Raw genomic sequence first — 13996 nt, 5'->3', positions numbered from 1 at the left:
TTTGTCAGACATATGGAAACAGAATGAAATGTTAAATGAAATATTAGTTTCATCTAAGGTTGGGAACTACTCAACTAGTGGAAGCAATACATTCTAACTAAAAGTTAAACAAAAGAATTTTTTTAAAAAAACAGTCTAATTGTCAAGCTATTTAAACAAAATCGTTATGACTGCAAAATATTTCAAACAGAAGTTATCTCCAAAGATGCAAATAAATGAACATTGACAAAAGTAACTTAATAAAATCAGAGATGTAATAATTTAATATTCATATCTAATTCTCTGTGCCCAAAGGGACAATTCTCTCTCGAGTTTAAATGAGTGCTTGCACTGGACGACTGGAGAGTGGTAAGATAAATGTAACATGTTTTTTCCCATGCCACTTTTTGGTGAAAATGCCCCCAGAGTTGCCAACAGAGTATTAAAGTATAGGAGATGAAACGTAAAATGAAATACTAAAATCTAAATGGCAGGTAATGTTATTAGGAAAAACAGTGAATAATTGTCAGAAATTAGCAACAAAAGGAGTATAACTTGATAGAGGTCTAGAATAGGAAGTCATGAAAAGCCTAGAGGAGAAGGATGGTCTTGTCTAAAGGGAGTGAGGAGGCGGAACAGGTCTCCAAAATTGCATTCCAAAGCAAAACAAAAAACAAAAAAACTATCCCTTTTTAGAAAAACAAGCTTTTTGTCCTCATTCTTTTCTATTTGTGTTTTGTAACGTGTTCTTCAGCCCTGTCTCATATATAGTATTTTACTAATTTGGACAGAAAACCTGATTCCTGGATCTCTCTTCTTGACACTGCACCACCCTGCTTTGTTCTGCTCTGTATGTTACATTAACCTCTAAGGAATCAGAGAACTGCCTTGCAATAATTACCGGTATTTGTGCAGATGTTTTCCCAGCTGCTGTTATTTCCAGACATGTGGCTTTAGCATTCCTTGCTAGTGGTGACACTGGTACGTGATTGCAAAGAAGCTTCAATTCCCTGCTCCAATCCCCTCCACCTGTAGTAGGAAAATTATTATCTGGCTGTCTCAGAAGCAATGGGTGGACATGCAAATCTGAGGTGAAAACAGCAAAAACGGAGGTGTTCGAATAGAAACACTAATAAAAACTATACATTCATAGGCTAGATCTCTTCTTTGACTATTATAATTAGAACCTGGACATACTGGGAATCCATATGTTAAATGTTTGTTATCCTTCTTTTACTATTTTCATGATATGTACATTACAAATATTAAGAAGAGATGGGAAGCCATTTGTTCTGTATTAGCAGAAAGCCTGTCTATACCTATTACTCTGAAGATACTGTTCAAGAAAAGCTCATCCTTATGTAAAGATTAGCGAAAAGATCCTGCTAAGGTCATTGAGACCTCAGGTTATCTGTTTAAGTACCTGTTGCGTAAGTTAAAGCTTCTCAAAGGCAGCTTGAATTGCACACCTGACTGTTTAAAAATGTTCTGTTTGTGATGGAGAGACAGTACATCAAAAGAGCCAGAGCTACAAAAGATTAACTGTTTCATCTCTTGAGGCCAAGCCACAAGGGGTTGCTGTAATCACTTTTTGTACTACTATCATGCAAAAAGAATTGGCTCACTACAAAAAAAGATATTTATAAAAATTTTCCTGTAGATTTTTCCCATCTCTTGACAAGGTGGTCGAGGTAATATGTAACTAAATTTGCTGTTGATAAGTTCATTCAAAAAGTTGTTAGTTTTACTTTTATTTTTTAGGACAATGCTGCTCTTGAAAATTAATTCACAATGTTGTCTACTTATGAAAGCAAAATACAGTGATGAGCAATATAAGTAAACAAATTGAAATGGAAACGAGTTAACAAGGAATTATCAAACTGGCCGAAGAGAAACTGTCAGTTCCAGAAGAGCACCCTGTGCTGGACACAACCTTTCAGAGGAAAGCATTCAACATTTCTGAGGCAACTGTTGAGTAAACTCTGCTTTTAACAGATGCCAATTTGCTATTAGCAGAACTTAGAAGTAACATGCTACTTGTAGCTACAGTATTTATGTTTAGTAATGAAAATGTAAATAGTACTTCCTAGCTGAAATTTTGTTGCTTAGCATAGTCAATTGCTACTAGAGAAGGACCGTTTGAACTTAATGGAATTTACAGAGGAGCTGACTCAACAAATCCCCACTGATTCAATGGGCCTACTCCAGTGCGATTTACTATGCAACAGGATTTCAGCAACTGAGTAATGGCACAAGTTTCTTTTCAAATGTAATGTTCCAAGCCCTCAGTAGCAATGTAAAATTGGGAAGTGAGGGAGAATAAATGCAGAAATAAGATAAATAAGATAGCTCCTCACTGAGCAATAAGAAAATATATGTAGGGGGCATTCTTATTCCAGCAATGTAATTGAAGCTTTACAAAGTAACAAAAATACAAATGTAGGCCTCTACCATCATGGTCAGTCCTACCATTAAGAAGAGCAAGGTATCTGCCTTAATCAGCAAATTTGGTGTATAATAAAAATACAGCAAATTGTTAGTTAATTTGCAGTTATTGTACTTTTACAGTTAGAAAAGAAAAAAAAGAAAACCTATTTGGCATGCCTAACAGAACCTACATTTTAATAAGGGGAAGACTACAGAGGGAAGGGACAAAAGCAAGAATAATGAGATGCCATTACTTATCTTCAGGTTCAGTTTCTTTAGGGGAGAGGAATGAAGATAAGCAAAAAGCTTTATGAAAATGTGCTTACACATAATGCGTGGAATGTAACATTAAAAGTAGTGATGAAATAACAGAGTTCTAGTAGGAAGCAAAAATCCTAGTAAAATGTTTTAGTCCTCTTATTGGGAGAAAGGTGGCCTATAAATAAATAGATGTCAATCCCCCCCCTCTCTCTCTCTGTGTGTGTGTGTGTGTGTGTGTGTCTGTGTCTGTGTCTGTGTCCGTGTCCGTCTGTCCGTCTGTGTATCTATCTTCCTAAATGGCAATAATCATAATAAATGCCACTTACCTAAACTCTCTATTAACTGTATACAAAATCATTCAGTAATGATACAGTAGGCTTTAGCTTGGCAAATGTTCTACAAATAACAGCTTAAAATATTAATAGGAACATCAAATATTCAAGATAATAAAAGCAGCATCACATGGTAGACCACAAGCTGAATATGAGTCAGCAATGTGATGCAGCTGCCAAGAAAGCCAATGCGATTCTTGTTTGTATCAATAGGAGTATAGTGTCTAGATCAAGGGAAGTGACAGTACCACTCTATTCTGCTTTGGTCAGACCTCACCTGGAGTATTGTGCCGAGTTCTGGGTACCTCAATTCAGAAAGGATGTTGACAACCTGGAACGTGTCCAGAGGAGGGTGACTAAAATGGTTAAAGGTCTGGAAGCAATGAGTTGGGAATGTTTGGACTTACAAAAAGAAGATTGAGAGAGAACATGATAGTCATGTTTAAATATATGAAAGAATGTCATGTTGAAGAGGGGACAGGTTTGTTTTCCAGGGTTCCAGAGACTAGGACACAGAGCAATGGTTTCAAACTACATGAAAAGAGATTCCATCTGAACATTAGGAAGAATTTCCTGACAGTCAGAGCTGTCCGACAGTGGAATAGGCTGCCTCAAAGGGTGGTGGAGTCTCCTTCTTTGGAGGTTTTTAAACAGAGGCTGGATGGCCATCTGTTGGGAGTACTTTGATGGATGTTCCCGCATGGCAGGGGATTGGACTGGATGGCCTTCCAACTCTATGACTCTATGTAGCATCTGCAACAAAATAGGATTTTACGTCTCTTATTGACATTATAGGATGGGACAGAATAGCAGACACATTGATGAGACATAGGAATGTCAATACCGACCTGTCAAGCAAGATATTAATTCTTTTTCCTAACATGTACTTGAGAATTATCTCTGTCGGAATCTGAAATATTAAGGAGATACTGGAGTAATATCTTCACCCTTATGCTGTTGTATGCTTCTTTAAAAGTCATCTATCCTTTAAAGGAGAACATTAGTCCAGAAAGCAACTCATAATTCAGTCTCATGCTTACTATTTTTCTTCTTTTAAATCCTCAGACCAGTACCTCTAATTGCATAGCTGTTTGTTGCTACCCAGTAGCTGCAGGGCCCTTGTTCTGTGTGACCTGTTTGCTCTGATATTAAACATAGCAACTAGAACTCAAACAGTTGGAAAAACATGTTCCCAGAACATTCAGAAATGGCTTCTATTTCTTATATGGTCTTGAACATTGAAAATGATGTATTATAATAGTTGGATAAATAGAATTAGAGGAGAAATGGGTAATATGAGTTTACTCAGAGAGTTCAATAGATAACCTTCAGCAAGTTACTTATGTTCATCCTATCTCATAGTGTTAACATCTTCACAACAAGATAAGTATCAGGTAGGCTTATAGGCCTCATGCTGAGCACTATACTACAGGGAGGACAAATGTTAGAAATAAAATAGACTTGGCTAGAAAGCATCAGAGAACTACTGAACAGGAGAAACACATGTTGAATGGGATATGGCTTATTGATCCAAGTTATGGAATGGATCCTGTCCTATAACCTTTAGTCCAGAAATTGGCAATTTCTGTGGGTCTAAAGGTCCGATAAGTCACTGGGGTCTCACCAGATGCTATGGGCCTTCTTTTAGAAGAGACTCACACCCACTGGTAGCATGATTCTCACAGTGTGATTTTTCTGTCCATCAGTGCAGGTGCTTCCCACCTATCTTCTTTGAGCATGAAAATGCAATTTTTAAAAACCACTATGCTACCAAAATTTAGCACTACCATCTCCAAATCCTGCAAAAATAGATAGGATGTGCTCATGTGACCTGAGGGTGGTGTGTGGTTCACTCATGGTTTGACCCCACAGAAGTAAATTAGACAAGTTATTTGTGACATTAATAGGACTAAGTGTGACTACTTTGCACTGGATTTTACCTAATGTTGGATAAAGAAGCAACATTTCTGGGAAAATTCCAGCAGCTAGAGCGTAGGAAATTGTTTTTTGTTGTTTAGTCGTTAAGTCATGTCCGACTCTTCATGACCCCATGGACCAGAGCACACCAGGCCCTCTTGTCTTCCACTGCCTCCTGGAGTTGGGTCAAATTCATGTTAGTAGCTTCCACGACACTGTCCAACCATCTCGCCCTGTGTTGTCCCCTTCTCCTCTTGCCTTCACCCTTTCCCAACATCAGGGTCTTTTCCAAGGAGTCTTCTCTTCTCATGAGATGGCCAAAATATTGGAGCCTCAGCTTCAGGATCTGTCCCTCCAGTGAGCACTCAGGGCTGATTTCCTTCAGAATGGAAATTGTGCTTTCCCTATATTTCACTGCTGCTCATGGTAGCCCTGACCTTTCTGGCTACTGAAGCTAGAGTCCAACATTGGGAAGGGGCCTAGACTTTGCATATCTGCAGTAGGGTGATATTCCCATAAGTTCATTATTACAAAATCATAACAAAAGGAAAATGAAAAAAATGAAAAAAAATTGTGGTGGCCATGTAAGAGAGCTACAGAAATATATTGGGGTTTATTGTTAAAATGTACATAGGCACAAATTAGTCTGATATTAATTAGGTCAGTTATAAGATCCATATTCCATGATTACCACTGGGTATTAATTGAAATATAGTTGTGACATTTTTGTGTCAACAATAACCGTAGCAAATACTGAGCTGAATACAATGGAAAACTAGGTAGTTTCCAGATCATAGGCTCTATTTATTTGAAAGTGTCTGTAAGTCCTCAAGTAGTACTATGCATTAGAACTCCACCAGTGATCTTGTGCAAGGAGTCTTACAGCCAGGTTTAAACACCAAAAAACCAACAACTGCACTCCCCCACTGTAAGCCCTATTGACCATATAAGGGGTCTATAGATTTTGGTGACTTTTGTACATCCATAATGCAGCCTGGAGATGGTGCTAAAATGTCAGTTTCAAAGTAGGGTGTAGGTGATGGGGCTGTGCCATTTATTTACATGTTCTTTCCTCCCACAGTCAGATAGCACTAAATGCAAAGAGATGTGGCAACTAGCACTCTAAGTGGGAGTGTCCAAAATAAAGGGTCTGTCGGGAATGTATGGTATAAGCAGTGAAAGAAAGAACTCTGTATTTGCATCTGATTTGGCTTTGATCATGTGCACAATAAATACCATTCCTTGACAGAAATATGTCCTCTTTTCTTCTTTTTCTGATATTAGAAATATACAGTCATTTTCTTTTTCAACCCAGTTTTGCAGATGTAACATTCAAGGAAAACCACATTATTTAATATTGCTACACTGTATACTTTTGTGTGTGAGTTTCTAACATTAGCGATGTCTCTGAGTAGTACTGGACTGATTTTGTGGAAATGCAAATGGCAAAAACATAACAAGCAGAGGCAACCCTGAAGAATGACATATTACTGAACTCATTCTTCACTCTTTAACTCAGTAGTTTTTTTTTTCAAAACTGGAAGTACTGTAGACTACTGTTTATTTCCAGTTTGATTTTTTTTCCCATCTGCCCGCCAATTCTTGAAGGTCTGTGTGGCTTCTGAAAGATCTGGAGGGTGGAAAACTGGCCCTTAAAAAACCCCAGAGTCTCCCACTTATGCCCTAAAGGCAATAAGCAGGCCTTCGATTTTCTATTTTTTCCTGCTGAATATTATTAATATGGCCATGTCCTGTATTCCTGTCTTTTAATCATGTGAGACGTGATTTCCTTCATATAGTATAATCACCTTTAAAATAGACATATACTGTACTAATATTTTGTATTGGAATGCTTTTAACTCCAGCTGAATATTAATGTATTGTTCTTTTGTTAAAGTAACAAATTAGTGCAAACAAGGAACTACTTGAAACTAAAGTAACAAATTAGTGCAAACAAGGAACTACTTGAAACTAAAAAGTTACTTATAATTTCTTTTTTTGGAGTAATGAAAGTATAGCTACATTATATTGCAATGACCCTATAGCAAGGGATAACTTCATTCATTTTGCAGTACAAGTGAACTTTTTTTCATTATTTTTACAGTTGAGGGATGTGTGCCTATTGAAAAATAAGAAACAATGGTTAATGGTTGTTGTGGGTTTTTCGGGCTCTGGCCGTGTTCTGAAGGTTGTTCTTCCTAACTTTTCGCCAGTCTCTGTGGCCGGCATCTTCAAAGGACAGCAACCTGTGCAATCGTTACTTTTTAAAAATTGTAACCATAATAATAATTGACTAAAATGAAGTATATAAGCTTGAAGCAATAAATTTTGATCTGAAAAAGGCCTATAATTCAATTTTAAAATTAATTTTCTGTTTCTCTTATGTTCCGATCTTGTTCACTGTACGCAACATTGCTTAGAGACTGCGATAAAAATCTGGCATAAATCTGAAAACTGGTTTTGTGAATGAGTCCTTAGGTGGGTCAAAAAATCTTGACTAACCTCCAAGAAATGTTTCCTCTATTTTTAAATAGTGCAGCATATCTGGAATTCTATATTAAAACTGAAGATAACACTAAAAGTTGCAGAACAATGTGCTGTACTTTAAAATAAATATGCCTCTCATGGATTCCTAGTGTGAGCAGCATTTGTTGCTAAAGTAGAAAACCCTTTTCTCTCTTGACTAACAAATGTCTCTCCTTAGAAAAGTAAATGGGAAATGAAATTAATATGTCTTTGCCATATTGGTCAAGGGTAAGGTGACCAATATTCAGAGTCCTGGGTAAATGTGCAAACCTGACCTGACCCCCTAAAGCTGGGGGTAGGGCAAGAAGTCTTTCCCAGCTTTGCCTACTAAGATTCCCTATGTAGCAGCAGTCAAGATCTGAGGGGTGGGGAAGCAAAGCCGGAATAGTCTATTGACATTCTCTCACCCTTGTGTCCTGCCCCACAGTCTGCTGGCTTCAAGTGTGTATACCAGAAAATGGGGGTTTAGGCACAAAAGGGATTCTACAGGTCTACTTCACATGCGGGGGGCCCCCAATACACAACTATCTTGTTTCCAGAGCTAGTCAAGTTGGTAGTACTTTACTTTGTTGGGGAACGTCAACATTCACACTTAGGCCACTTTATCAAGAGTGGTTCATGTCTGCCATGATGAACATAGGCTGCCCCAAGTGGTACCTGGCCTGATTTGTGCTTCAGGAGACATACTGCACCTGGTTTTCTGTACCAGGCAGCATGATGGCAATCTGGGTGTGGAGGAGCTTTCTTGTAGTTCCACTGTAATGGACAGGTAAATGATAAGGTAAAGGTTTTTCGGAACTCTGGCCCTCCAAAGCTTAATAAGCTTATGGATCTGAATAGTTTTCTGACAGCTCTTGGGGAGTTTTCTCTCTCGTCAGCAGGTGAACCTTTCAAAGTCCAGGTTGATCTCAGAAATGGGGAGACAACCAGGGTACTGGACATAATTGCTCCCACGTCTTCAGTCCATAGAGTGTAGCAAGACTAGTTCTTTCATTTATTTGTGAGCTGGAGGTGGTTAAATGAATGGAATAGAGGCTAGAATGATAAAGGTCGAAAACCTGGAGCTGATCCAACTGAGTATGGGCTACAAGTACTTTTGGTAGCAGTGACATGATAAATTATTCTTTGCCACAAATTGTATCCCATGGATCTGTTTTATGTGCTCAAAGGCCTATTGCACACTTCCCCATAAAAAAAGAACACTGATCCTCTGAAAGTCTGCTGTGGAGTCATGGCAATTGGACTTCTTTCTTATTAGGTTGAAACTTTTTGCTACTCATCCAACATTTCAACCTAATAAGAAAGAAGTCTAGTTGCCTGACTCAACTTCCAGATAACCTCACCTGGATGACTGAGATTCTGAGATTTGATACAGATTCTATTGATATAACTATGGATCCTACTTTTCCAGTAATAAGTAAGGTCCAATTTCTGCAGCCTGATTATGTGTACAGAGTATTTGGATAGAGAGTGTGTGTGCTGGATCTTGCCCTTCTTGGCTCACAAAACCAGCCCGGGGGGGTGGGGGCTTGTCTGAGTGAATAAGTGGAGTGGTAGATGCTTCCTGGCAGGAAGGCAGGAAAAGAGCCTACATGAAGGAATAGTAAGACCATTTTAAGATAAAAAGCTCCTCCTCGAATAACACTGTCCTAGGTAATTAATTACCAAGCAACCTCCAATATTTCATTTTTGGGCAGAATACTGGACTGAATGGTGGATTCTCAGCTCCAGGGGTTGCAAGTGGGCCAATTATCTAGATCCATTTCAGTCTTTTTCTGAAGGACCTCTTGGTGATTTTCCGTACCATCAACTGTGGAATCCTTCTCGAATGTCTTTCTGGGATAAGTCTTGGAGGTGCTGTTTTACAGTGGTTTCAATCCTTCACGAAGGGCTGAAGTCAGAAGATAGTATTGGGGAATTCTGTTCAGCACCCTGCCCATTGGCCTGTAGGGTCCCTCATGACTCATTCACACACACACCCTGGCTTTTGAACAGCTACGAGAAACAACTGTGAGAGTTTTCAATTTGGACATTGGATGCCACCAATATGCTGGCGACCACCAACTTTATCTCCCTTTCCATTTGTTTTTGAAGAAGATGTTTTAGAGCTAGACTAGTTTCCAGTGTGGATAATAGAGTATACAAGGGCAAACAAACTGAAGCTTAATCCAGATGAGACAAAAGTGCACCTCGTCAATCAAAAGGAAGATCAGGGAATAAAGATTTAGCTAAGACTGGATGGGGCTGCAGTAAAGTAAAGTCCCCAGCTTCAGGATGCTCCTGGATGCAACTGTGGGCCTGGTTGGTCAGAGGTGGCCAGGAGTGCATTTACACAATTAAAGTTAATGCACTAGCTGTACCCACTCTTTGAGATGTCTGACCACCCAGAGTGGTAGAATTTACCAGATGGGCGGGATATAGATCGAACAAATAAATGAATAAAATAAATAAATGATCTGGCTATGATGACATAAGCCTTAGTTATATCCTGCCTGGATTACTGCAACACACTCTGTATGAGAATGCTTATGAAGAATGATCAGAAATTTCAGTTTTTTCAAAATAATGGAGCCAAATTGCTGACTATTAATGATTACAGGGAATGTATAACATCCCTTTTGCAAGAGCTTCACAGGCTGCTGGTCTGTCTGTAAGCCCAATCAGAGCATTGGTGGTTATTCATGTAGGTAGTTAGTCATCAATCAGTCATTTCATTTATAAGCCATTTGTCACTTTAAGGCCAATTTGGCCCCTTCCTTCTTGTCCTTCTGGCAGCAAACACATACCTTCCTTTTTAATGCAGGTTTTTAATTGATTTGGACAAAGTATCTTTGTTGGATGCTGTATATGTACTTTTTTCCTACTGATCTCAGGGGGTTTTGTTTTTAAGTGGAATTTTTAAATATTGTAATATGCACAATAAAATTGCGATATTTTATTGCACTGTTTTTCACTATGAGTATATGACTGTTTTAATTGATTGCAGTTGATGCCTTGGGTCCCTCCATTAGAAGAAAGGTGATGTGTATGCTAAATAAGTAAAATAGAATTCATAGTTGAATCTATCTAAAGGTCTAAGCACATTGTACTTGACAATGTCATTTAGTTATTTAGTTTATTCTTATGTAACTGTGTCTTCTCTTATTGCAGGAACAGTGATGATGATCCCAGAAAACATGCTTTCTTCAAGTCAATAAACTTCCATAGGCTAGAGGCAGGCCTTATAGATCCTCCCTTTGTGCCAGATCCATCTGTTGTCTATGCCAAAGATGTTGCAGACATTGCTGACTTCTCTGAAGTAAGGGGAATTGAGTTTGATGACAAGGACAAGAATTTCTTCAAAAAATTTGCAACAGGTGCTGTCTCAATACCATGGCAGAATGAAGTAATTGAAACAGGACTGTTTGAGGATCTGAATAATCCCAACAGAGTAGTTGTTGCCGAGACCAAATCTGGAGTGTGCATGTTGTTATAAATATTACATCAGGAATATAAAAGGCAGCACCACTGGGCTTTTTGCATGATTTCAAAAACTCAAGTATGTGTTTAGGAAGGACTCAGTGACATCAGAAAGGAAGGCTGAACAAAGTACATTCCCTTCTGAGCTGATGGTTTGCTGGAAATTTTGAGTGAAAAATTGGGTTTCTTTTAAGACAGGGAGAAAATTCCAGTTCATGATGGTTCTGTCGGTAAAATATTCAAAACATTATCAGTGATTTGGATTCAGTATTACCTTGAAATTACCATTGCATTGTAAGAGGTCTATAATAACAACTGTGTCCCTTTTTTGTAAAAAGCATTTCCTAATGTAATGAGAAGTGACATATATTTATATTTATTTTAGTTAAGTAGAAAAATCAGGATATTTATATAGATTCATCCTTGTTAATTATGCTACTTTGTACATTAAAAAAAAACAAAATACAACAGTCATTAAACATTTTGCTATTGATTTCAACTTCCTATCAGGTTTCCTGATAGTATCTTTTCATTTTGATGAAAACTGTAGTTTAAATTAAACTGCAATTGAATCACACCAGTTTGTTACTGGTATTTAATGATAGAAACAGTATAAATTTAACAAGAGTGTTTATTGAGCCTGCAGTACCATCTATTAGCTATTTTTACAAGTGCTTTAATGTTGGAAAATAATGTACATATGTATGTATAGCTTAAAGGTGCACTTTTGTTGGTTCTTATACAAAGCTTTGTATGTGTCTCATTTCAAAAAAATTTTTCTTTTTAAATTCTGACATTAGTTTGCTTTGGTTTGAAAATATGCAATACAAATTTAGAGTTTTTGGGGACCCTGATATAGCAGAAAATATTGTCAGAATGCAAATATTTGAGGTTGCATTTCCAGAGTAAGGTCTTTGGAGATAATTAGCATAAGCTGTTGTTTACTCGCATAGATATAGCTCAATGGGTTGAAGTATCAGGGAGGAGGAGTACGAATCCCCATTGTGCCTCTTAGGGCCAGGGCCAGCCAAGTTCACTTGGAGTGTGCATGGCTAATGGGATCACATGCACTTACCACCTGCATGGCCTTGGGCAAGTTGCATCTTCCCAGAGCACCACCAGGTGCAAGGACTCATAATCCATTCTGAATCCCAGAAAACCCACTTATTCAGAATCAACTTGATGGGATGTTATTATTAATAACAACAGTGATTATTTACACAATTCTCACTAAATCCTTAGCTGGAATGATTTGCTTTCCACAATCCGACAAGGCTGGGCCAGGTTTGGAGTTTGGAGTTGGGATGCATAGGGAGGTTTACTTCTAGTGAAAATCCAGAATGGCATTTTTATTAATATGATGCAAAAAGAAGGCAAACAGATGCAAGGATGTACTCACCAATAGGTATGAAGATTGTGATTGCTATACACATTCTAGTTTGTTTTTGTAAAGTATGCTTCTGAGATATTTCCTGTTCAGTACAAGAACACTCTACTGGGAGAATAAACAAGAACATTATATAATGTATAATCTTGAACCCCAACTCCCCCCAATATCTTTATTTACATGGCTGTTGTTTAATTGTGTGGTTCTAATTCAGATCACATTCTGAACTTCACACAAGGAAAATAACTAAGTTAGTTATGATATATTAGATAGCTGGGAATACATGTTCACGGTTTATATTGTAGATGACTATACCACTATTCAGGTATGTTTTGCAATGAACACGTTGTAAGCTTAATTCTTCATACCTGAAACTGGAGAAAAAATGTTTCAGATGAAGAAACTAGAGAGGGAATAGATGAAAGCTTGATCAAAAAAGGGGGGAAGTCCCCCCCCCCCGTATATTCCTTTAGCTGAAATGAATCATATTAAAAATGTTAGCCCAGACTGCTTTCAAATACAGCATACTACTTTTTGGTGTGGTTCTTAGAATTACATATGTTTGAATTACATTTGGTACAAACCAAATTCAGGCATATGTAAAAGCCACAGGAACCTTGCTTAATATGATAGGAGAAGAGTTATTATTCTATGCCAAATTCTACATTTAGCCTAGTCATTTGTATATATGGTACTGTATCTTCAGTTCCAGAGTGATCCTCAGTTTATCTCATAAACAAATATTACTTTGGTTCTCAGGAAGCATCTTAGTTTTATTTTTCCACAAAAATGTTTCTCATATCCGCTTTTAGGGAGATATGATGCACAGTCAAGAAAAAAAAACCTTTTCTAGGGTTAAGGATTACGGCTGCAAAATTTAATTGCAAAAATTCTGTCCAGATAGAACTGTGTAGGACCATGCACTGCTGCAAGGGCTTTTGAAAGGCCACAAAAAGCACCTAGGAGCCTCCAGAAACAATAGTTTTGGAAGCAGACACCCAACCTTTCCATTTCCAAAACCTCCACAAACTGAAAGTGGCCATCCAGGCACTTCCTGATTCAATCTTCTCAGTCCTTTTCTGGATTTTGGGTGATTGTGCTGCCATCATGAATGCTGGAGAGAGAGAAATTGGCCGCTGGACCCCTTGAACTTGTCCCCATATGAATCCGAGACTGTGTGCCCTCACAGAAGAAAAGGCTATCAATGATTATTATCAGTCATGTTGGCAGTGCATTATCTCCAGTAGCTGAAATAACCCTTGCTTGGAAACATGTGCGGGAAGGTACTACTGTGCTTGTCTCCTATTTATGGGCTTTGCACAAGCATCTTTTTAAAAAGTCACTGTGGAACAGAATACTGGATTGGATCAGATGGACATTTAGTCTGATCATAGCTGTTCTTATGGCCATCATTATGTTCTTAAATAAATGGACATCAATCACAAAAAGCATGAATCTATGCAATACATATAATCCAGCATTAAATATGAAAATTAGCAAGCCATATAGTAGTAGTCTTTAGTAGTGGCCTGAAACTACATCTGAGACTGGGACCTGATGTAACAAACTAATTAGAGCTTGTATGCTCAGTCCTTGGCCTCCGATCTCACAGTATCTATATCTAGACCCATATGTTCTTTACATCATGGCTGACCATTGTTCATCTGGCTGAAGCTGGTGTCAGTTGGACTGTTGTTAACATCTGGAG

The 13996-nt window shown here is 38.0% G+C and overlaps 1 protein-coding gene and 1 long non-coding RNA gene across 2 annotated transcripts in view; one reads left to right on the top strand and one right to left on the bottom strand.

The window, feature by feature from the left end:
* The window catches only part of LOC144587810 (uncharacterized), a 33858-nt gene extending 23264 nt beyond the window's left edge, over nucleotides 1-10594 (bottom strand). The window contains exon 1 of the long non-coding RNA XR_013542971.1: nucleotides 881-10594. This is a non-coding gene — a long non-coding RNA (uncharacterized LOC144587810). The remainder of the gene's footprint in view (nucleotides 1-880) is intronic.
* Nucleotides 1-11647, top strand: part of GRK7 (G protein-coupled receptor kinase 7) — a 44752-nt gene extending 33105 nt beyond the window's left edge. The window contains exon 4 of the mRNA XM_020792577.3: nucleotides 10593-11647. Coding sequence (XP_020648236.3) covers nucleotides 10593-10917 — 325 coding nt within the window. The 3' untranslated portion in view covers nucleotides 10918-11647. The remainder of the gene's footprint in view (nucleotides 1-10592) is intronic.
* Nucleotides 11648-13996: the final 2349 nt, after the last annotated feature.

Source organism: Pogona vitticeps, chromosome 3 (genome assembly GCF_051106095.1).
Source record: "Pogona vitticeps strain Pit_001003342236 chromosome 3, PviZW2.1, whole genome shotgun sequence".
Classification (NCBI taxonomy): Eukaryota; Metazoa; Chordata; class Lepidosauria; order Squamata; family Agamidae; genus Pogona; species Pogona vitticeps.
The sequence above is the reverse complement of the archived record's forward strand: the minus strand, read 5'-3'. Positions and strand labels throughout refer to the sequence as shown.